The following is a 23079-nucleotide window of genomic DNA, read 5'->3' as shown; positions in this document are numbered from 1 at the left end:
ATCAAGTTAATATACGGACTTAAGGAGCATTTGAGGTCTCATCCGACGAGTCGGCCGAGAAGCTCCCCGCAGCTTTCTCCCCCGGACTCATTTATCCCGAGGATCCACCAGGTCTTTTTCCCTTTAATTACTTCCTCTCTTCTACTCTTCTGCAGACTATATTCTCATATACTTTTCAACATGAGTGCAGGCAAGCTCACCGGCGCAGATGTTGCCGAACACAACTCCAAAGACTCGTGCTGGGTCATCGTGCACGGCAAAGCCTACGACGTAACAGAATTCCTTCCAGGTATGTGTTTTTTAACTGCTGTTCTCTCCTTGAATGTGCATTGACATATCTCAGAACACCCCGGTGGTCAGAAGATCATCCTTAAGTATGCAGGCAAAGATGCGACCGAAGAGTTCGAACCAATCCACCCTCCCGACACCCTAGACAAGTTTCTGGATCAGTCGAAACACTTAGGGGTGGTAGACATGGCAACCGTCGAGCAGGAAGAAAAGGCCTTCGATCCGGAGGAGGCCGACCGTCAGGAGCGCATTTCCCGCATGCCCTCCCTCGAAGCATGCTACAACCTGATGGACTTTGAGGCGGTGGCCCGCCAAGTCATGAAGAAGACGGCATGGGCATACTACTCGAGCGGAGCAGATGATGAAATTGTAGGCTACCATGATATGAATAATTCCCATGCATCAAAATCCCCAATGCTAACCTATACCCAGACAATGCGCGAGAACCACGCAGCCTTCCACAAGATCTGGTTCAGGCCTCGAATTCTCGTCGATGTCGAGCACATTGACATGAGCACAACAATGCTAGGCACAAAATGCTCAATCCCATTCTATGTGACTGCCACAGCGCTCGGCAAGCTCGGCCACCCAGAAGGCGAAGTCGTGCTCACAAAAGCCGCCCACCGACACAACGTAGTACAAATGATCCCGACGCTCGCTTCATGCTCCTTCGACGAGATCCTCGACGCAAAACAAGGCGATCAGGTGCAATGGCTCCAGCTATACGTTAATAAAGACCGCGAAATCACGCGCAAGATTGTCGAGCACGCCGAAAAGCGCGGCTGCAAGGGCCTCTTCATCACCGTCGACGCGCCCCAGCTCGGCCGCCGCGAGAAAGACATGCGCTCCAAGTTCTCCGATCCCGGCTCGAACGTCCAGTCCGGAGGCGATAATATCGACCGCTCTCAGGGTGCCGCCCGCGCCATCTCCTCCTTCATCGACCCCTCTCTCTCGTGGAAGGACATCCCCTGGTTCAAGTCTATCACAAGCATGCCGATCGTGCTGAAGGGCGTGCAGTGCGTTGAAGACGTCCTGCGTGCCGTCGAGGCAGGCTGTGACGGCGTCGTGCTATCTAACCACGGCGGGCGGCAGCTCGAGACCGCGCGGTCCGGCATCGAGGTTTTAGCCGAGGTGATGCCTGCGCTGCGCGAGCGTGGCTGGGAAAAGCGCATTGAAGTCTTCGTTGACGGCGGTGTGCGTCGCGCAACTGATATCCTCAAGGCGCTTTGCCTGGGCGCAACGGGTATTGGTATTGGGCGGCCTTTCCTATTTGCCATGTCTGCTTATGGGCTTGATGGTGTGGACCGTGCTATGCAGCTGCTTAAGGATGAGATGGAGATGAACATGCGGTTGATTGGAGCTACGAGTGTGGCGGATCTCAATCCCAGTCTGCTTGACACCCGTGGATTGTTGGGTGGGCACTCTGGGGTTGTGCCATCTGATACCCTTGGCCTGCGTGCATATGATCCGTTGGAGGCGCCGAGGTTTAGCGAGAAGCCTAAGTTGTAGTTCTCTTTGCTGCAATATTGTTTCACTTTTGTTCGTGTTGATGCTTGCCGAGCTGTTCGCGTCAGTCTGCAGCATGGTATCGTCTGGACATGTAACCATCAAGTTCATATATATATCTATATATTTATACCCATGCAATATGTACAATTTTTTCATTCGGGAGAGAAGTGTATCTTTATGGTTGTGGAATCTTTGATGCCAAACCTATGGAAATATATTTTGAAGATAAAGTGAGACCCAAGCCCTACATGAATAAGTACCATCGGATTTCTTCTAATATCCATTGTAGTCTAATATCATCCAAGTACTTCATACAAGTTTGAAGCTCAATGAAGTTCTGTTCCCCAAATCCCAGCCAGGTTAATGTTTTTACTAAGATGAGGACCGCCAACCGTCAACATATATATTATACAATTATCATTTTTTGTAATGTGAAATACAGGAGGGACCTTGAGAACCCTGCTTGAGTTTGCACAGGCTGAGATCAACAAAGGTGAATACCCGAAAACGAGACGCCATTTCTGGCGTAGTTAAACCGCTCAGCTTCAATGTACAGTTGCAGTTCACCAAACGCAAACCGACGAAACGTGTATGGTATTATTAACAGGAAGCAAAAAGCGAACGCTATGCGCATCGGTGGAAGATCACAGCTCAAAAACCCTCGGCGGGTTACCCAGCTTGCCACTATCACGATACATGCAAGCAGCGTTGACCATCCACCCGCCATGAAGGTTCTCACCACCCCAGACCTGGGCCCAAACCACACCTAGGATTCCGTATCCCACGACCCGCGCGGCATCCACCCAGGCAGACAGGTCGAACAGATCGCGCAGGAAGCCGGCTAGCGAAGCAAGGCGGCTAAAGCGCGCACGGGAGCGGCGTGAGGCACACAATCTTTCCCAGGCGCGTTGGGCCTCATCCCAGAAGATAGGTTCCTGGCCTGCAGATTCATGAACGTGGCCGAAGACGTGGAGGGCAGGACGGACACGCCATGATTCCGCTAGTAGATTGGGACAGCCTATGGAATATATGGGGGATAGGTCGAGGTGGGCTTGGGGTGGAGTGTGGGTGACGAGGATGTCTGTTTCTGGGGGGACGGTACCAGACCAGGCGTCGTGGTATTGAGGGTATGTGAAGGCGTGCTCGGGGCCGAAGGGGACGATGGCTGGGACTTGGGGCGCGCCGTAGATTGTGAGAGAGCGCGAGCGGGAGCTGGTGAGGGGTGTTGTGGGTGAGGGTGTGGAGGTATCTGTGAACGAAAGGGTCACAGCTGAGTGTTGGAGGTAGTGGATGTCGCCCCAGTCGATGCGGGAGGCGCTGTTCAGCTCGTGGAGTGAGTGGATGGATGCTGTGGAGGAGGAGACTGCGGCAAAGGAATCCCCCGTAGAAGCTGGGTCTATGCGGTCCTCATCTAGACGTGACCGCACATCGAAGTAGCTGTCATGGTTGCCTCCGATGGCGACTTTGTATGGGTGGGGAAGGCTTCGGAGCCAGTCAACAGCGGCTTGAATATCGCGCGCGGAGCCGTCATTGCAGAGATCGCCGGCGTGGATGAGAAGGTCTCCGTCAGGTACGTCTGGCCATTCGAGGGTGTGAGTATCGGAGATGCAGACTACTCGGATTGGCTGAGTGCCTGGCGGAGGGAGTCGAGGAGGTCCACGCAGACGGAGTAAGATCTGGTGTACTGGATAGAGTAGAGCCACCAAGGGGGAGGCGATAAAGTAGTCGGGAATAGGGCGGCGGTTGAAGGGGCTTGTCATGGTGGCAGAGAAGCCAGAGAGGCTAGAGTCTTAAGAGTTCAAGAGGTGAATCCACCGAGATAAAGTCAGGTACCCAGTTACCCCAAGCGCGCGGGGGGATCGTGACATCAGGACTACAGTCGATCTTTTTTTTTTCTCCTTCTTTTTTCGGTATCTTTTCTGATTTGATTGAAATTTGATAGAATAATTGATAATAGATGGAATATAGTGTGAGATATGATAGATAATCGGGTTAAGGTATATGTAGCATAAACGGCCTAAAACATCTGTGAAGAGAGCCAAGAAGTCAAGAGTGTCAAGAGAGTCAACACAGAATATATCAGCTCACCGAATATGTCCGTGTACTTATTACTTGCTGTGTTTCTGCCAGTTAATCGAAGTACTAACAACCTTGTGTTGAGATTTCTCTTTTCTTTTCTCTCTACATCTATTTATCCAGTATATCCAAGTATATCCAGCACGTTCAGGACACTCAGCACATTCAGTTGTTCTAGGCTATTTATTTTCTATACTCAATGCGTCGATATTTGCCACCACGACGCTGTGGCTGCTTGCGGAAAACCATTCCATCCCAAGACTCCCCTTTTCTCCGAGATCTATCTTCATTTCGATCTCATAAAACTTGACTTTGCGATCGGATCGTCGCTCTGGCCCATCTTCTTTTTGGGCTGTGCCTTACCCGCTATTTTTCATTTGGCTGCTTCTTTTTTTTCTTCCCCCTCTAAAATATTCTCTGTCTGAAATCTTCGCAACTTCAAAGCCATATTCACCTGATTACCGTGTCTTTACCGTGGTGGTAGAGGCCCCTCCAACATCCACCGCCTCTAAGTTCCGCTTGAGCCAACCAAAAGCCAGTGTGCCCCGCCTCTCAGCTTGACCTCCCAAATCTCCACACCATGGAGGGAGTCGATCTTACCAAGGCGATGCTCAACAAGGGCAAACAGATGGCAAACGTTGCTGCTTCAGCTGCCAATGGCAGCGGAGGAAAGAAGAGGAGAAAGGGTACCGACTTGAAGCCCATCCTCACCAATGAAGCGAACCCTGCGCCCGGCGCTACAGAATCGTATGTGTTGAAATGTTCCTGATGAACATGGTTACTAATCCCTGGAACAGAACCGGCGCTGCTCAGTCAAATCCCAAAGCATCTGCATCGCGCTCCTCATCCTCATCGTCTGGCGAAGAACTCGAGGCTACCGCAGAAGAGGAAGACTCCGAAGATTACTGCAAGGGTGGATACCACCCCGTCGCTGTCGGCGAAGCATACAACAATGGTCGCTATATTGTCGTGCGCAAGCTTGGATGGGGTCATTTCTCTACAGTCTGGTTGTCGCGGGACACAACTACCAACAAGCACGTCGCGCTGAAGGTCGTTCGATCCGCCGCACACTACACTGAAACCGCCATCGACGAAATTAAGCTCCTCAACAAAATAGTGCAAGCAAAACCATCTCACCCTGGTCGGAAGCATGTGGTTAGTCTGCTGGACTCGTTTGAGCATAAGGGGCCAAACGGTATCCATGTTTGTATGGTTTTCGAGGTCCTGGGCGAGAACTTGTTGGGTTTGATCAAGCGGTGGAACCACCGCGGTATTCCCATGCCGCTAGTCAAGCAGATTGCGAAGCAAGTACTGCTGGGCTTGGATTATCTCCACCGCGAGTGTGGGATCATCCACACAGACCTGAAGCCAGAAAATGTGCTGATCGAGATTGGAGACGTGGAGCAGATCGTCAAGGCGCATGTTAAGGAAGAAGCTAATAAAGAGGAGAAGGAGAAAGAGGATAACCGGAATGGGAGGAGACGGCGACGCACACTGATCACAGGGAGCCAGCCGCTCCCTAGTCCTCTCAACACCAGCTTCAATAGCTTCGACTTCAAACATAGCTCTTCTAACTCACACAGTAGCCTCAGCCAGATGGTCAATGAACCTGGAGGTTAGTTCCCCTTGATGCACCTATAGCATGATCGTGCGCGAACTGAAACTGACCTAACATCTATTGCAGAAATTCCCTCTATGAGAGAACTGCTTGGGGTGAAGGAAGAAGATGTGAAGCAAAACCAGCGAGAGAAAACTGCGTACGTCATGATATCTCATCTTCATTGCCTTGATTGATTGAAACTTGATCTAACAATATACATACAGTGATCTTCTGGAGCGAGAAGTGTCTGGTATTTCTCTCGATAAAGGCTCTTCGAGCAAATCATCAGAGGAAGAACTTGACGTCAATATTATTTCTGTCAAGATTGCAGACTTAGGCAATGCTTGCTGGGTCGGTCATCATTTCACCAACGACATTCAAACTCGTCAATACCGCTCGCCCGAAGTCATACTGGGCTCTAAGTGGGGTGCCAGTACTGATGTGTGGAGTATGGCATGCATGGTGAGTGACATGATCATAACTCATAGCGAGAGTTGAAAAACATACTAACCATCTAGGTCTTCGAACTCATAACCGGAGACTACCTCTTCGATCCCCAATCAGGAACCAAATATGGCAAGGACGATGATCACATCGCCCAAATCATTGAACTACTCGGTCCCTTCCCCAAGTCACTCTGCATGTCCGGCAAATGGTCCCAAGAAATCTTCAATCGTAAGGGTGAACTGCGCAATATCCACCGACTCCGTCACTGGGCCCTCCCCGACGTCCTGCGAGAAAAGTACCACTACTCCATGGAGGAGAGCATGCGTATCAGCGAACTCCTACTGCCCATGCTTGATCTGTCACCGGAGAAGAGGGCGAACGCTGGTGGAATGGCAGCACACGAGTGGATAAAGGAAACACCTGGTATGGATGCAGTCGATCTGGGAATTACCCCTGGAACTCGTGGGGAGGGTATTGAAGGCTGGGCTACCGAGGTCAAAAAGCGATGAAGGTGACCTTGGTGACCTCTTTCCTCTTTGTGCTCTTTTCTCAGCCTAGATGGGGCTATCCCCTGGGTTTTCATTGCGGACATGCCCTTATGGCGATGATGTGAGTTAACGATCTTTTCTCTCTTTCCATTTACGGATTGATGCTGGTTGGTTTCTGTCTTTATTTCTTCTTTCTTCAAAGCTTTCTTTCGTCCTATGCTGGTAGTTGGTTGGATGGGGTGTTTTTCAACATGGTCGTATGCTTATGCCTCGCCTTTCTCCCCTGCACATCTGTGTACCTTTTGTGTCTGGTGCTTTTCCATTTCATATCCCTCCGATAGACTCTTCTTTCTATTTTCCATTGGTCATATTCGTGATGGGTTTTTAGTCTTTAGTCTCATCTCTTCCCACTCATCTATGAAGTGCTCTCTGTCTTCTAGATTCCCTCCGCCAGGCAGACAAGTTATGACTATTTGCTATGTATGGATTCAATCTCCTCGCGATTCTTCAAATCATTATTCACGCTCAGATGCAATGCAAGGCCATTAGAACCCAATGTATGAGGGTTGTCAAAGTCTCTCCGACAGTAGATGGGTGTTCAACTTCCCATTCTCATGGCTGCTCATCCGTTCCCTCACTCGGCAGCTCGCTTGGAAACCATCCATACCGAGAAAAATCAACGTACATCTCGCCCATGCTGTCTGTAGTAACCTCAACACCTTCTTGGGCGAGAGCTTCCGCCTGACGCTCTGCACTCCCTGGTCCACTGCTATAATTGTCAGCCGTGAACACGTATAAAAGTTCGGCTCATCCCTGATCATATGGTCCAGTTTGACAGGATACAAGCTTTTGGAATGTCCTAGAGCAAACGCACCGATGCGAAATCATCCCTTTGGAATTAATCACGCGCTGCCACGGCACGGTATTCGAATTGAAGTGCGAACCAGACTCTGGCGACGCAAGTACCTTGAGACAGACCCCGACCTGACGGGGACGCTGAGCTATTACGAAGGAAAAATGATTAGTATATCTACACCAACCATATGATTGCATTCATACGTTCACCGAGGAGACGTGCGATATGACCGTAGGAAGTGACTTTGCCCCGGGGGACCTCTCGGATGGCTTCGTAGACTGCGTTGGCCCACCATTCTGCTTCTTCGGAGCGTGGCATTGTGTAGATCCCCAAATTATTTCAGCAACAAAATTCAAAGTCTCTCTTTCCATTACCGAGTCCAGAATCAAATAACCTTCACGCCTTAACACGAAGCGCTAGGCGGCATACAGTTCGGGAAAATATTCCTCCGGATCATTAAATCACTGAGCTCAACCTGCACCTCTACATTCCACATTCCTCACATACACCATACCGAAATCATGCCTGGCTCACTCGCCGACTACCTGGCAAAGAATTATCTAACAGCCGACCCTGTTACCGAGAGGCCAAAGAAGAAGCGCAAGAAGACCAGAGCGATCGATACTGCAGGCTCCGGCCTCATCATTGCCGACGATGATCCACCAGACATTCGCTCATTAGGAAATACGGGAGAAGACGACGAGGACAGACCTTTTTTCGACACATCCGCCAAAACTGCCGAGTTCCGCCGCGCGAAGAAGTCAAGCTGGAAGACGATCGGAGGACACACGCCTGGCCAAGGCGGAAGTGAACAAGAAGCCGCCGACGCAATTCTAGCCGATGCAGCAGCCGAACGCGCCGTCCAGCAAGACCCAGACGATGAAGATGCGCTTATGATAGAGAATGAAGACGACGGCGCGGGTCGCATGGAGTCCGGAGCCCGAGGAGGCCTCCAAACCGCCGCCCAAACCGTGGCGATGGTGAAAGCCCAAGAAAAGCGGCGCAAAGCGGAAGAAGCCCAATACCGCGATCCCTCAGCAGTGAATCAAAAGAGCCAAGAAACCATTTACCGAGACGCATCCGGCCGAATCATCAACGTGGCCATGAAACGCGCTGAAGCCCGGCGCGCAGAAGAAGAAAAGCGCGAGAAAGAAGAACAGGCGCGTGAGGCTCTGATGGGAGATGTGCAGCGACAGCAGCGCGAGGAGCGGCGACGGGACCTACAAGATATTAAGGCCATGCCACTTGCACGGACGATCGAGGACGAAGAAATGAATGAAGATATGAGGGCCCGCGATCGGTGGAATGATCCCGCTGCGGAGTTCCTTACGGCCCGGCGTGATGCGGGGGCCAGTGTTACGGGGCGGCCGCTGTATCGCGGTTCCTTCCAGCCTAATCGGTATGGGATCCGGCCAGGGCACCGGTGGGATGGAGTGGATCGGGGCAATGGGTTTGAGAAGGACTGGTTCACGTCGCGGAACAAGAAGACCCGGTTTGAAGCTTTGGAATACCAGTGGCAGATGGATGAGTAGATGGCTTCTCATGCTGTCTATCTTATATGCTTTCCATCTTGTTTAATACCCATAGTGGGTGCTGGTCGCCCAATGCATCAAATGATCTGACTGGCTTGGATGTTTGATCTGAGTCTGTTTATTTCCTTCCTCAACCTGTAAATTATACCATAGAATGAGTACAATGAAATCTAAAATACGAGTAAAAAATATGAAGTACAGTTCTTCTCGGAGATAAAGAGTGTTAATGCCAAGGTTGCTACGGGAGTCTGGATGTTTACCCCAAACAAAAAACTTCCCGCCTTTTAACCCTCACCATCCACCCGCTACAGATCTATACTTTGCTCGACTTAAGGATGGACAAACGAACAGGAGAGAGTCCAATGGACTTTGAATGGCAGACTCGAGCCCCCGGCGATGTGACCTCGCCCTTCTACCAGCTTGGAGCGCAACATGACAAGAAACGTTCGTATCCTGCTCTGCACGAGGACAACTGCAATCTCAAGCTTGCTGACAATCGCACAGGGACATACAGCGCATTTGAATCTCCCCAGAAACAAGCACTACCCTCCCTCCGGGAACCCAATTCCCAACCCTTCCTCTTCTCGCAGCCCCGACAACAACCCGCACCACCATCGCCGAAGGCTAAATTTGGCCAACCTGCTTTCCAGACCCCACGGAAATTCGACGTGGATTTCTCATCAGGCGCTGAGAATATGTCGTCGCCGGAATATGCAGACAACGAGGATACGCCCGAGCCGCAGTACAAGTCAGGAAAGGGGACTGCGTCACTATTTAACTTTCATGGGCGGAATCCGCAGAGTCCAGGGCGAGGTGAAATCCCTCGGCTGACCCACCACTCAAACGCAGCCTTGCATCGGATACAAAAGAAGCGACGAAGAGACAAGGAACTCGGCCGACAAATACGAGTCGACAGCGATGACGATAGCGAGCAAGACCGGCCCAGCAGCAGGGAAGAGAAGTCGATGAAAGCCACGAAACAAGGGAAGGGACAGAATTCCGAACAGGGCCGCTCGCGAGTGTCATCATGGTCCGAGTTCTTCAGCATGTTGGAGGCACACCCGAATGTCCCCGCCATCCTGTCATGGTGGGCCCAACTGGTGGTCAACTTGTCGCTGTTTTCTCTAGCCGTCTATGTCGTCTTCGGATTTGTGTCGGCCATTCGCAACGAGTTCGAGCAGGCTGCGCAGGAAATGTCCGATACTATCTTGGCCGACATGGCAGTCTGCACGAAAAGCTACATCGACAACGACTGCGGGCGATCGAGTCGCGCGCCGGCCTTGGAGACTATATGCGAGAACTGGGAACGGTGCATGAATCGTGACCCAGCAAAGGTTGGCCGCGCCAAGGTCTCTGCGCATACAATGGCTATTATTATCAACAGTTTCATTGACCCCATCAGCTGGAAGGCGATTGTGAGTTTCTCAGCGTACTCGGGTTTGGATATTTACTGACTTGTATACTAGCTGTTCTTCCTCGCAACCATATCTACCGTTACTGTTGTTAGCAACTGGTCATTCCGCTCATTCAGACACCGTCTCCAGCAACAGCACTACGCACAACACCCACCCCCACCCCAATCCATGCACCCCCAGCTGCAGCACAACCCCTCCTTCGGGTATTATGCGCAGCAAGACCCTCGGCAAACCCAAGGTGTCGCTTACAACGAGAAACAAGATCAGCCCCTGATGCTCGAGAACACACGGGCGATGGAATTTGTCACTGAGCGCTCTCGTGAGCGTGAGCAGCACCTCCGAACACCGAGCCCAACCAAGCGCAGGTTTACCTAAACCACTTGTTTCATCTTTAGGCCTAGGTCTGGTCGGCGTACTTTTTTTTTACAGCAGATGGGTTGGCAGCATAACCAGCGGGGATGGGATCATATTCCGGATTGGGATTTTGAATTGGTCCGGGATTGGTGTTCTATTACATACCATCGTCATGGTGTTTTCATTTCTTGTATTTTTTTCGAGTTTATTCAATTCTGGGGGGTCTATTGGCTTCTCTGCTGTCTACCTCTGGTACTACTAGGTACTGGTTTTTGCCTAGGCATATTCAGCGATATATATGCTTAGTGTGGAGTATTACCGGGTTCGAAATGCGAAGGAAACGCCGGGGATTATCCGTCTCGGCGGCTTTCCGCGGTTATCGTTAGTCGGAGCTATTCTAATATTCAATCCTGTCTCTCATCTCGAATTCTCCGCCGAATCTTCCTCGATCCTATGAATGACGTATCATCAAAACAATTGCCGCGCGCTAGATCGCTTGGGAACATAATATGGCACGCTCAATGTTGCAGTAAACCATTTATCGCCAGCCCCTTGCTCCTTCTCCCCGCCCATATAATGTTGCTGGACTGCTGTCAAAGAGACGAGCTCTCAGTAGTTGGAAGGCTATCGTACTTTGCTTAGCTAGGCTTGGCTTAGGCTTGCTAAAACGCGTCGCTTCGATAATTAGCCCGGCTGCTCGCAACGCGATGTCGAGGCTACAGCAACGAAGGTTTTGACCGCCGATGTTGATAGAGGTCCTAGGAATTGAAAAGGTAGGAAGACACAGTTACTATGGAATATAGCGGGTGCAGGAAGAAAACACCACAGAGAGAACGGCGACCAAAACACGAGTTATATCTGCGGTTTCATGCTTCTCAATGCTGGAGTTCGTTCACTAAGAAGGGAGGCAACGAAACGATCAGTGATACACATAGTAGCAAGATGAAACTCCCAGACAGAGACTATGTTGGGGGTTTTGCCAAACTGGAAGCTGATGAAAGCCGCAAAGCTAGATCCGGCGAACCTTTTGGCTGGATGGAACAAAGTATATGATGTATCTCTACCGCTGGCAGGACAACTTGTCACTGATGTCAATCATTGGGCTGCTCCAATGACTCTAATTGATTGTGTCTTTGAGAGTTTAGGCTCCTACGCCTATCGCACGGGAATGTCTTTCCTCGAGGCTGAGATGAACGTTATGAAGATGGCTTTTTAGAGATAAAAATCCTATAGCAATCCGCGTATTTAACAAGCATCTTAACACAATAGCTGGTGCCACCTCGATGGGTCCTGACTCCGCTAAGAAGGTTTCAGGCGTTTTGCAGAAAGTAAGTCCATTGAGTCGAGTGAAAAAAAGGATTCTGAACATCACGAGCTAATCGGCACAAGCAGCCAATTGGTGTCTATAATTATTTGAACTATCCCGAGCTTCACCCTTATTTAAACGAGGCACAGGCGGCCGTACAAAAGGAGTTTGGAAATGCCGACAAATATATGCCAGAGTTGAAGGGCATTCTCGCCATTTAGAAAGAGTTTGAGCCTGCGTTCTTTGAGAATCTCGTGCAGCATGGATAAAGTTATCGTACGACCAGAACCGGGTTAATTCACCAAACGTTTCCCTTCGGAGGGGCAACAGGTGATATGGTATCAAAGGTGGTCTATAAAGCGGAGCAACTGAAAAAAGCTATCGACCAGATCGCATTCAAAGTGTGAGGTTTGGGAAGTTCCAAAATTGCATACCCCATGCTCTTCGTGTGCCACCTGAGCCGGCAGCAATGCCGGCGTAAAGATGTCTTGATATTCAGACATGGCTATAAATCGAATTGTAGGGCCAGGGGTTTTAGAATTAGCCCCTTTTCCGGTGTGTCATATTGGTAAAAACTCTGTCCAGGTACCCAAGTATGAAGATCGTATTTCCATACTACTATTTACTGAGAGATCATCTGACATGAAAGCCGAGGAGATACAAACCCTGCAAACCCCCTTTTGGCTCAAACACCTCTTTTTCTACAATTCCCGGATTGAAGGCATTTTATCCGGTGTATCGGATCTCAACCCGGATCCATGTTGCTTCGGCGTCCTGTCTTCAGTCATATCTCCGCGTTCTTGCCACAGCGCTATCTACGGATCTCTCCAACAAGCGTCCGTAGAATCACTAGCAAGGCACAAGATCAGCAGACGCGCAGTACGCTTGACGTTTACAAGAACATCGATGCTTTCCTCTCTGATACATCTAAAAAGCGTGCTTTACCCTGGGGATTCTCTATTTACCGCTGTTCTTATAAGGACGAGAGCGCGTGGACTCGCCTACTTCAACACCTAAGAGAAAATATCGAGAGCGACCTTCAATGCAACCAGAGAATGGATCTTCTATCGCGTCATCAGCTAGTGATCAATGACGATATCGAGAAGTTCAATGGAGCTACATCCCACGACATTCGTGACCACTTCAACGCATGGGTTACAGGCCAACTACCTCAGATCGTCGCCAGTCCTAAAGAACTCGAAAACCTCCAATCTGATGATCACAATGGGCTGGGTCATCAGTATTTTCTCGGCCCACGGTATAACTTTTGCCTCTTTGTGGACGATTTCTGTCTAGAGTCGCTTGAGCTTTTCGAGAAAGCCCTTTGCGGTCCTATTGTCAAAATTTTGTCTAAGCCGTGGGGTAATTTGACCCCTCAGGAAAGGAATTATAAGATACATCCGGAGTGGCATGATGGTGAGACAGACGAAGAATACGAAATGGTTGGATGGATGTATATGCCTATTCACTCTTACGTGCAGTGGTTTGATACTCTGGAAGTACCTTCGAATTGGGAGGCGTACTATATACGGCCACCTATGATGATTGACGAGTGCAGCATAGTGAACGTCGAAGAAGAACGGCTCAGTTCACTACGCTGGAAGTCTTAGGAGTATATAATTGCTGTCTGAAAGCCGTCTTTCTTCTTGTTGTCTCAAATATATAAATGCTTAATTCAACAATTCAAGTTCTTTTACCCTGCTGGATTGTATAATCAGTTTTCATTAGAATACGTTATGGGTTACCACTCCCTATCCTTGCGTAGTGCGGATCCAATCAACCATAAGTCTAATGGCTATAAACAATAGCTATATTTTCGACTAGATTATTTCCTAAAAAACCACCTTATGAGTAGGCTTCCGCATAACCCATTTTGGGTCGAAGGTCTCGACCTAGAACCTAACCTAGTTTCTATATAAATTATAGTATAGATATTTAAATAATATAATACTATTTTACTCTATTATAGTTCCTATATCGATGGAATATACTCTTTATTAATAAGGTAAAGGAATTTTGAGAAATAACTTCATTACCAAAAGCCTTATTTCTAGTTTAGAATTAATTACTTCTTAAACTACATTTTTTTATATAGAAATATAGTATATATTAGATCTTATATTCCTGTGAAAACTGCTTTTTCTTCCTCTTTGTGGCCATCTTTTCTCAAAGTAAATGATCTCAACGATAAAGTATGATATACATGGAGGCCCACGTTAATTTGATCTAGGTTCGCCGATGCCGAGGCGACCAAGGTCCGCCGGTGGCCGAGGATTCTGGTGGCCGAGATGCTCGGCTATCGTTATTTTCCACAGAGACAGCTCGAAGTATGACTCCGGTGGAGTTCTTCAGATAATTATAAGGGTAATGTTCATTTGCTGACCCTATTAATCAGTTCGGCCCAATCCCGACAGCAACCCGATTTCGATTTTCACATAGCCCTCGGCGAATTTCTCTCTAGTTCAACTGCACGCCAGACGGCATGCACCCATCTGATGTGTTGATAATGGCCGAGCTCAGGAAAATTTTGCAGATGAGATTTGGTACTTTATCCACTATGAAGTACTTAAAAGAAGCTATTGATCCATACAATCGAAGCTTTCATATACATAGTTCAAACAACAAATTTCCTTTCCCATCTTGTACCTATTAGCTATTGTGTAGCATAACATAATGCACCAAAAATCAGCAATCGACTCAACCGCCTGCCCAGAGGGAGGGCTCATTGGCAACCTCGTCGTGGCAGGCAGCTTCAGCGCTATCATGGGCGGACTCGGCCTGATGAACAGCATCGGCATCTACCAAGCCTGGATCTCAACACACCAACTCTCAAACATCAACGAAGGACAAATCGGCTGGATCTTCGGAATATACAACTTCCTTGTTTTCTTCTGCGGGATCCAGATCGGCCCAATCTTCGATATCAAAGGGCCAAGGCTGCTCATGTGGATCGGGTCAAGTCTGCTCGTGTTAACATTCATTCTCATGGGCTTTTGCCAGGAGTACTGGCACTTCCTCATTGTGATTGGCATCCTGGGGGGAATGGGTACATCTTTCATATTCATTGTACCTGTCGCGAGCATTGGGCATTTCTTCATCAAACGCCGAGGCGCAGCAACAGGTCTCGCATTGGCCGGGGGTAGTATTGGTGGCGTGATCTTCCCTTTGGTATTGCTATACCTCGCGCCACAGATTGGATTCGCCTGGGCTAGTCGAGTCGTGGGCCTGATTACACTGATTCTTTTGATCCCAGGCTGCCTTCTCATCCGAGCGAACTTCCCTCCCAAAGCCCCGTCGCGTCCGTCGCTCAAAGTATTCCTTCCCGATCTCACTATTCTCAAAGACCCAGTTCTTGCTTTGACGACAATGGGGGTTTTCTTCATCGAATGGGGCTTCTTCATTCCACTCGAGTACATTGCCTCGTATTCAATTGCGAGTGGGATCTCTCCCAATTTATCGTATTTGATGGTCGTGTTTTTGAACGCGGGTTCTTTTCCCGGTCGTTGGTTGCCGGGCATCATTGCTGATCGTATCGGTCGATTCAACACATTGATCTTGACAAACATTCTTTGTTTGATTTCTGTCCTCGGTATTTGGATGCCTGCTGATGGAAATCTTGTTGCTACGGTGATATTCTCTATTGTATTTGGATTCGCCAGTGGGAGCAATATCAGCCTTGTACCAGTCTGCGTGGGAGAGCTTTGTCCCGTTGAGAATTATGGGAGGTACTACACCACGGTGTATACCATCGTTGCTTTTGGGTAAGTCCTTCTCTGGTTGCTGAGAGCCATTTTATCTGAAAATGTAGCTGACACATAGTTCCCTTAGGGCCTTGACTGGCGTCCCGATTGCTGGGGAGATCATTAATATCTGCGAGGGACAGTACTGGGGATTGATTGCATTTGCTGGATGTTCATACGCAGCCGGGTTGAGCTGCTTTATTGCTGTAAAATTGTTGCAAAAGAAAAGGGGCGAATCGCTAGAAAAGGTTGAAGCGCCGGGTGCTGCGCTCTGACATGCCCATGACGAAATCCAGAAACGAAGAAGCAGCCCTGGAGTATATAGACGAAAAGCAATATGTGCATAAAACAACAAAATTAATTCAATGTCAAACATGGGGAATTATTATAGTACCTATCAGCCCTTGTTGTAGAGAATAGGGCTAAATGACTGGTTTTGATTTTATATATATCGAGTCCACCTCTGCCTGTATAGAACCATGAAAAGTTGTTAACCAACCATTTTACGTATTACCTTGATGATTCCACACAAATGAAATATTGGAGATAGAGTGTCATTGAGGCCAATCTCGCCTAGATCTAGGCGCATGGATATTAGAGAGGAGAAGGATGGATTTTCTTTCATACTGACGTAAATTTGCAATTTGCCATTTGCCATTTCTGTGGCTATGTATAACTGCCAATTTCCTTTTTGGTTTCTATTTCTTTCAATGCAAAAGCCAAGTACTTTTTTCTTTTTTGAATTCAGTCCATGACTCATACTCCGTTCTTTGTTGTTGGAAACATTATAAAGTGCCAGCTGTCGTAACAGGATGGGATCAATCACCGACCAAAAGCGAAACCTCGTCATCGTCTCAAATCGCCTTCCATTGTCCGTGAAACGAGTTGATGGTGCCTATGAATCATCTCTTTCGAGTGGTGGGCTCGTCACTTCCCTCTCTGGGTTGACAAAGTCCACCAAGTTCCAATGGTTTGGCTGGCCAGGAATCGAAGTGAAAGATCCAAAGGATCGAGAGGATGTGCAAAAGAGTTTGGCAGCACATAATGCCACCCCCATATTCCTTGATAGCGGCCTGGCCCATGAACACTATAACGGGTTCTCAAGTAAGCTCCGTGCCCTAATTTTGCGATTCGTGCTGACCTCTAGACCGTATCCTCTGGCCAATTCTCCATTATCAGTCCGGTGTAGTTTTCGATGAGACTCCATGGCAAGCATATAGGCGGGTAAACGAGTTATTTGCAGATGCGATCGCTGAAACGGCGGATAGCGGAACGTTGATTTGGGTCCATGATTATCATCTCATGCTTTTGCCCGAGCTTCTCCGGGACCGGCTTAAACAGAAAGGCAAATCCTGTGCCATTGGCTTCTCACTCCACACGCCCTTTCCCGCAGGAGACTTTTGGAGAAATCTCCCTGTGCGAAAGCATCTCATCGAGGGCATGCTGTCCAGTGACTTGATTGGGTTCCACACGGACGAGTATAAGCAAAATTTCATCGACACCTGTGCCAGTCTCCTGTAAGCATTAGCCCTAATTCCCTTTGCCCACAAGATTAAGAAGTATCAACTAACACCCACCCAGTAACGCACGCACCGAAATTCCCAACCAAATCCAGTATAAAAATCGGCTGGTCTGCATAAACAAGTTTATTGTCGGCATTGACCCTGACAAGTTCACCGACACATTGCAAAAGCCTGATGTCCAAGAGCGTATTCGAAGCTTGAAAGAACGCTACAAAGGCGTCAAGGTAATTGTTGGTGTCGATCGACTGGATCACATTAAAGGCCTCACGCAGAAACTCAAGGGATTTGACGCTTTTCTCGATGATCACCCAGAGCTGCAAAACAAGGTTGTTCTCATCCAAGTCGCCGTCCCAAGCCGCGAAGACGTAAAGGAATATCAGGACCTCGAAACCGAACTGTGTACTATCGCCGGGAAGATCAACGGGAAACATGGTAAGTCCTTGTCACAAATATCGGGAGTATACTAACTAGTCAGCCACCCCCGAGGGCACTCCACTGCTGTATATGCATCGCTCCGTTCCGTTCAACGAATTGACTGCGTTGTACTCGGTAGCCGATGTTTGCCTTCTCACCTCTACCCGTGATGGAATGAATCTTGTGGCCTTCGAGTATGTGGCATGCCAGCAAGAGCGTCATGGTGTCCTCGTTCTCTCCGAATTTGCTGGTGCGGCTTCCTTCATGACGAATGGTAGTATCCCGTTCCATCCTGCAAACAAGACGGAAATGTCCGAGGCAATCTTCAACGCGCTGAATCTGGACCCGGCCGAACGAAAGGCCAGGCACGAGTATCTCCGTGGCTTTGTCAATACCAACACAAGGTTCGAAGGGCTTTCCTGCTTTCTTATTGTCAGTTGCTGACCCTGGTAGTGCAAAATGGGGCGAGACCTTCATTGAAAAATTATCCATGCGTTGTAGACGACCCGGGGACTCATGTTGATCGTCGAGGACTGTTGAGCATGATGTATAGTGATATTCCATCCCTGCAGATGTTTTTTGTACGCCAACAGCAAGCCGCTTGCTATTGCCATAGGGAATGAACTGTTGTCTTGTTTCGCCCACGATTCCTGAGTGTTAGCGACTTGATTGCGTGTTGGCTTATTAGCTTGAATCCATAATTTCCTCGCTTAGTCGTCGATGATCAATTTGCTGACTCGTCGGCAGTCATTTCCATGCATACCTAGTCGTCCGTCACTTTTTTGACTCGCTCTGTTGTCATTGGTAGTGTCTACTTTCTTTTGGTTATTGGAATTACATTGGGTCAATTGCCGTAGTTACGAGGCGGTAGCCCCAAAGCGGTTTGAGAACTCGATCGGTACCTTGGCCGCAAGCCTTGATTCCATAGCAAAATTTAGCAGGCTTTATCTCGCGCACTACGTTAATTCCCAGTGTGATATTTTGTATAAATTTACGTTATAACCTTAACTATTAGATCACAAAGTGTGGGTTTAATAACTATACTGTAGCGAGCAGGACGCGGCGTGTCACCTCACCGGCCTTGAAGTATACCAGCCATGTGTACATTTACCCCAGATTCAAAAAATTGACCAATCAGCGTCCGATCCGCCTCCGAGCCCCCCCAACTGACCGCCAATCAGCGTTGAGTACGAGTATATGGTTTCTTCAATTTCAATTGTCTCTGTCTTGTTTTCTTCTCTTCTTCAACATCCTCTCTGGTTGCACTTGACCCCAGAAACATCCCACTTCTACTCTTCTTTGTTGCATTCTTGCTCAGACTCGACCTCACTTACCCCAATCCACGTTTATAAGTTCTTGTCTACCCATTGCAAGTGGTTGCTGTGTACTTTGGTGAGTCTCAAGATCGTTTATATTAACTACAGGTCTTTCTTTGTGGGTCAATGGCCTCGCTGCCTCGCTGACTCGCTTCATTTACTTCGCTTAGTCGTCGAAGTACCTTGCTTACTCGTCACACTTTTCTTTTTCTCGAGGTTGTTTTTGTTTTCATTCTTGATTTGACTACCACTCGTGTCTTCTATACCTTTCCATTGGTAAATTTTATCCTTTCCCCTCCCCCATCCTCTCCGTTGCAGAGTTTCCTTGTTGCGATGGTGGTATGTGCTTCCGTCGGCTTCATGCGCACTCCCTCTTTGTCCAATGATGACGATGACGATGGAATAAGATGAGACATCCATCTTCCTTTCTCTTCAGGTGCCATGGGAGTTCTATTCTACTGAAGTCTCATTTGACTAGTGCCTACGCGTTTACTTGCTTTGGCTCACCCCCATCTATCTCTACAAGGTAAAGTGCACATTCTCTTCTCCCTGAATTATCCCCCTTGTCATGACTACGTCTTGATAATGGGTCTCATGTTACTTTGGTGTGCAATGATGATGTTCCAAAACGCAGTCTTGTCCATCTGAGGCCTGATGAAAACACAATATCTGAGCCACCATTTGAAACCCATTACCTTCTCTACAAAAGCATCATTGGCATCCATGGATACCTGCTTGATATGTTCCTTGGTCGTTTGTGAAGTCTCACCTGCTAATGGATGATTTCTCTCTAGTCTCCCTTCGCTATTCTGGGTTGACAATACGGCAATGATGGCACCTAATACCGTGCCTTGGCTTAACCCGGCCTACCATTTCCGAGGTAAAGTATGCTCTACCCGCCTCATGATGCTTGCTAGGATTGCTTCTTGATCATAGGTCTCATGTTACATTGGTGGTGCAATGATGATGTTAAACGCAGTCTTGTCCATCTGAGGCCTGATGAAAGCACAATATCTGAGCAACCGTTTGAGATCCATGGATACCTGCTTGATATATTCTTTGCTCATTTTGAAGTCTTACATACTAATAAACACGTCTCTCTAGTAGCCTTCTACACTTGTGGGCTGTCAATATGACAAGGGTGACGGCCAATGCCTGTTCTTGTGCCTTGGCCCTATCTGGCATTTTTCGAGGTAAATTGAATATTTTACCCAGACTTGCTATTGCCATGACTACTCCTTATACCTATGGGTTTCATTTTTTTGGTGGTGCAATGATGAGCCTAAATTCCTTGATCTGAAGCCTGACGAAAGCACGACAATCTCTGAGGCCCCGTTTGAAACCCATTGCCTTGTTTACAAAATCATCATTGGTATATCTGCTTGATATACCCTTCACGATTGTTGAAGTTCCATCTGCTAATAAATTCGTTTCTTTCTAGTGACTTTCTGCATTTATGGGCTGTCAACATGCCAGTTATGACGACCAACACCTGTTCTCGCTCTGAGGTTTCTGACCCACCGTTTGAGCCAGTTTCCTTTCTTGGCAGGGCCGCCATTATCATCCTTGCTCGATATACCTGCTCATTTCCAAAATGGCACTTGCTGCTGAAATTGTAAGTCCATTTCTGCGCTCTGTGGCTCTCAATCCGGCAATGATGAAAAGGGTTATTGATCCCTGATCCTCGGCCCATGTGTAGTATCTGTTCTTTTCGGCTAAAAAAAAAAAAAAAGGGCTGAGGACATGAAGAAAAGAAACCCCTTATCTGAGCCTCCATTTGATTGCAACTTCAATTTTGAACCCCATTTCCATTGCTGGATCATTTGCTAATATTATTACATCTCCCTAGCTCGGCTCCCTCTCCCTCTCATTCCTCCCATGGCCCTTCAATCCGGCGATTTTGAAAAGGGTTATATCTGATCTTCAAAGGTAGACATGCCTATTTCGCACAAAAAAAGAGGGCCCTGAAAACAAACTACATTCGGTGTCTTTGCTTTCTTGGGAGGGCCGTCATTGTTATCCCTGCTCGATACACCTGCTCATTTTTAAAATGGCACTTGCTGGTGGAATTGTAAGTCCATTTCTGCATTTTATGTCTCTCAATTTGGCGATGATGAGAAGGGTTATTTATGCCTGAACCTCGGTGTAGTATTTGTTCTTTGAGGCCGGGGGAAAATAGGAGGACTGAAGAAGAGAAACCCCAATACTACTGAGCCAATAGTTCTATTTGAACCCCCATTACGATTGATGGATTACGTTTTGCTAATGTTATTGCATCTTCCTAGTTCAGTCCCCTGCCCTTCCTCCAATCCCTCACTGGGCCTTCAGTCTTGGCAATGGTGGGAACGATCACACCTGACATTTAACTTGTGGAGTATCAGCGCTTTGTGGTCGGAGAAAAGAGAGCCATGAAGGAAACAAAACCATACTTGAGATCATGCTCCAGGACAGTTCCTGATCTATTTATGTTTGAGCTCCAACCTCCAATCCGCGGGGCCGATTTTGCCAATCCCATTGGCCTTTCAGTGTTCTTTTGCATTTTGACTAAGTGAGTGCTCGTTACCATACTGCTAACTTCCTTCCGTTCATTTTATTATATATGAATAACTTGCTTGATGCCATGATGATCAAAAGAGCTCTACTGAATATCCTTGATGAGCTTCTGGTAAAGAGCCGATCTGATGCACCATCCAACCATCCTGCATTTGTGGATTATCCTTCTGATAGATTCTTTGTCTTCATGCTGACTATTTTTCTTAATTTGCAGAGTTGAGTATTCTGAAGCTGTTAACCTTTCCCCTATCGGTGATTTGCTTTGTGCCAATGATGGAGAAAGAGAGCTAACTGAACATCTTTGATGGCCAAACTACACTTGTCTGAGGCACCTTTTGAGCACTTTGCCTTTGTTTATATCACTTAATATTGTTGCACTTTGTTCAACGATTTATATGCTGACTTTTTCTTACAGTTGAGTTGTTCTTATGTTGCAAACCTACCGTCATATGTAAGACCCCAACGACCATTTACACGGTGCCAATGATGAAAAAGAGAGCTACTGATCATCTTTGATGACAAAACTACACTTGTCTGAGGCACACCTTGGGCACTTTGCCTTTTTTGTGTCACTCACTATTGTTACTATTCTGCTCAACGCTCACATTGCTGATTTTTTCTTAGAATTGAGTTGTTCTTATGTTGCAAACCTTGTTGGCATACATGACATCCCAACGACAATTTGCGCAGTGCCAATAATGAGAATGAGAGCTGCCGAACGTCTTTGGTGCCCAGACTACAGTTTGTCTTTGGCTGTTGCACTTACCAGTCTACTCCGTTCCCTGATTTTCAAGTTGAGTACTTTTTATATTGTCAACTTTTCTGACATACCTGGCACCTCTAAAGCCATTTTACCTGGTGGCAATGATGATAGATCTCTGCGCTGAACTTCATTGAAGATATTTATGGTTAATCTGAGCCACCACTTGAGGATTGTGTCATTGCTTCTTGTCATTTGCGATACCCCTATGATCACTCTTCTTAATGCTCTTGTGGCTAATTTTGATATTGAAACTTTCTAGGTTGTCAGTATATCTCCTACCAATGCTTTTGATGGCAAGTGCTTGGTGGCAGTGATGAAAAAGGCAGACTTTTTGAACTTCATTGAAACAAATCTTTGGGGTCTGAGCCACTATTTAAGCATTGTCAGCTATTGCTGTTGAATTCTTGTCATTTACTATACCCATATGATCACTCTTCTGAATGCTCTTGTGGCTAATTTTGAGATTGAAACTTCCTAGGTTATCAGTATATCTCCTGCCAATGCGTTTGATGGCAACTGCCTGGTGGCAATGATGAAAAAGCGCACTTTTTGAACTTCATTGAAACAAACCTTTGGGGTCTGAGCCACTACTTAAGCATTGCCAGCCATTGTTGTTGAATACTTGTCATTTGCTTCCCTTGGATTACTGTACTGGATATTATCGGTGAGTTCGAAGATACGGTCTCGCATGACTGACTTATTTCCTTTTCTTTCACACTGATTCACTTGATGCCAATGATGAAAAATTCCGCAACCCTGAACTCTCACTGATGGGATATCTTAACGCTAGCCTGAGGCAAAAATTCAAGCAATTCTTCCCTTTTGCTTCTGCGATTTCAAACCTTGAAAGTTCCCTGCTAAGTCACTGTTTCTTTCTAGAGTTCCCACCTTTTCAGACT

General features: G+C 47.6%; 9 protein-coding genes across 9 annotated transcripts; 7 read left to right on the top strand and 2 right to left on the bottom strand.

Annotated features, from left to right (window-relative positions):
• Nucleotides 1–180: 180 nt before the first annotated feature.
• Nucleotides 181–1797, top strand: PEX2_079620 (L-lactate dehydrogenase (cytochrome); the record flags this gene model as incomplete). The annotated part of the gene is made up of 3 exons (XM_016745232.1): nt 181–289; nt 344–657; nt 721–1797. 3 exons carry the CDS (start codon nt 181–183, stop codon nt 1795–1797), a joined length of 1500 nt encoding a protein of 499 aa, XP_016598150.1.
• A 644-nt stretch (nt 1798–2441) lies between these two features.
• Nucleotides 2442–3557, bottom strand: PEX2_079610 (metallophosphatase domain-containing protein; the record flags this gene model as incomplete). Its single annotated transcript, XM_016745231.1, has 1 exon — nt 2442–3557. The coding sequence occupies one exon, from the start codon at nt 3555–3557 to the stop codon at nt 2442–2444; it is 1116 nt and encodes a 371-aa protein (XP_016598149.1).
• An 896-nt stretch (nt 3558–4453) lies between these two features.
• PEX2_079600 (serine/threonine-protein kinase) lies at nt 4454–6429 on the top strand (the record flags this gene model as incomplete). Its single annotated transcript, XM_016745230.1, has 5 exons — nt 4454–4620; nt 4671–5488; nt 5558–5630; nt 5698–5935; nt 5992–6429. The coding sequence occupies 5 exons, from the start codon at nt 4454–4456 to the stop codon at nt 6427–6429; spliced, it is 1734 nt and encodes a 577-aa protein (XP_016598148.1).
• Nucleotides 6430–7020: 591 nt separating this feature from the next.
• On the bottom strand, nt 7021–7582 carry PEX2_079590 (MGMT family protein; the record flags this gene model as incomplete). The annotated part of the gene is made up of 3 exons (XM_016745229.1): nt 7021–7177; nt 7283–7409; nt 7468–7582. The coding sequence occupies 3 exons, from the start codon at nt 7580–7582 to the stop codon at nt 7021–7023; spliced, it is 399 nt and encodes a 132-aa protein (XP_016598147.1).
• Nucleotides 7583–7785: 203 nt separating this feature from the next.
• Nucleotides 7786–8796, top strand: cwc26 (putative cell cycle control protein (Cwf26); the record flags this gene model as incomplete). The annotated part of the gene is made up of 1 exon (XM_016745228.1): nt 7786–8796. One exon carries the CDS (start codon nt 7786–7788, stop codon nt 8794–8796), a length of 1011 nt encoding a protein of 336 aa, XP_016598146.1.
• Nucleotides 8797–9131: 335 nt separating this feature from the next.
• Nucleotides 9132–10586, top strand: PEX2_079570 (putative nuclear envelope protein Brr6; the record flags this gene model as incomplete). Its single annotated transcript, XM_016745227.1, has 2 exons — nt 9132–10211; nt 10263–10586. 2 exons carry the CDS (start codon nt 9132–9134, stop codon nt 10584–10586), a joined length of 1404 nt encoding a protein of 467 aa, XP_016598145.1.
• A 2043-nt stretch (nt 10587–12629) lies between these two features.
• PEX2_079560 (uncharacterized protein) lies at nt 12630–13481 on the top strand (the record flags this gene model as incomplete). The annotated part of the gene is made up of 1 exon (XM_016745226.1): nt 12630–13481. One exon carries the CDS (start codon nt 12630–12632, stop codon nt 13479–13481), a length of 852 nt encoding a protein of 283 aa, XP_016598144.1.
• A 1063-nt stretch (nt 13482–14544) lies between these two features.
• On the top strand, nt 14545–15886 carry PEX2_079550 (Major facilitator superfamily domain, general substrate transporter; the record flags this gene model as incomplete). The annotated part of the gene is made up of 2 exons (XM_016745225.1): nt 14545–15632; nt 15700–15886. 2 exons carry the CDS (start codon nt 14545–14547, stop codon nt 15884–15886), a joined length of 1275 nt encoding a protein of 424 aa, XP_016598143.1.
• Nucleotides 15887–16423: 537 nt separating this feature from the next.
• On the top strand, nt 16424–17992 carry PEX2_079540 (trehalose-6-phosphate synthase; the record flags this gene model as incomplete). The annotated part of the gene is made up of 4 exons (XM_016745224.1): nt 16424–16715; nt 16759–17128; nt 17193–17566; nt 17610–17992. The coding sequence occupies 4 exons, from the start codon at nt 16424–16426 to the stop codon at nt 17990–17992; spliced, it is 1419 nt and encodes a 472-aa protein (XP_016598142.1).
• Nucleotides 17993–23079: the final 5087 nt, after the last annotated feature.

Source organism: Penicillium expansum, assembly GCF_000769745.1.
Source record: "Penicillium expansum strain MD-8 chromosome Unknown contig268, whole genome shotgun sequence".
NCBI classification, from domain to species: domain Eukaryota; kingdom Fungi; phylum Ascomycota; class Eurotiomycetes; order Eurotiales; family Aspergillaceae; genus Penicillium; species Penicillium expansum.
The sequence above is the reverse complement of the archived record's forward strand: the minus strand, read 5'-3'. Positions and strand labels throughout refer to the sequence as shown.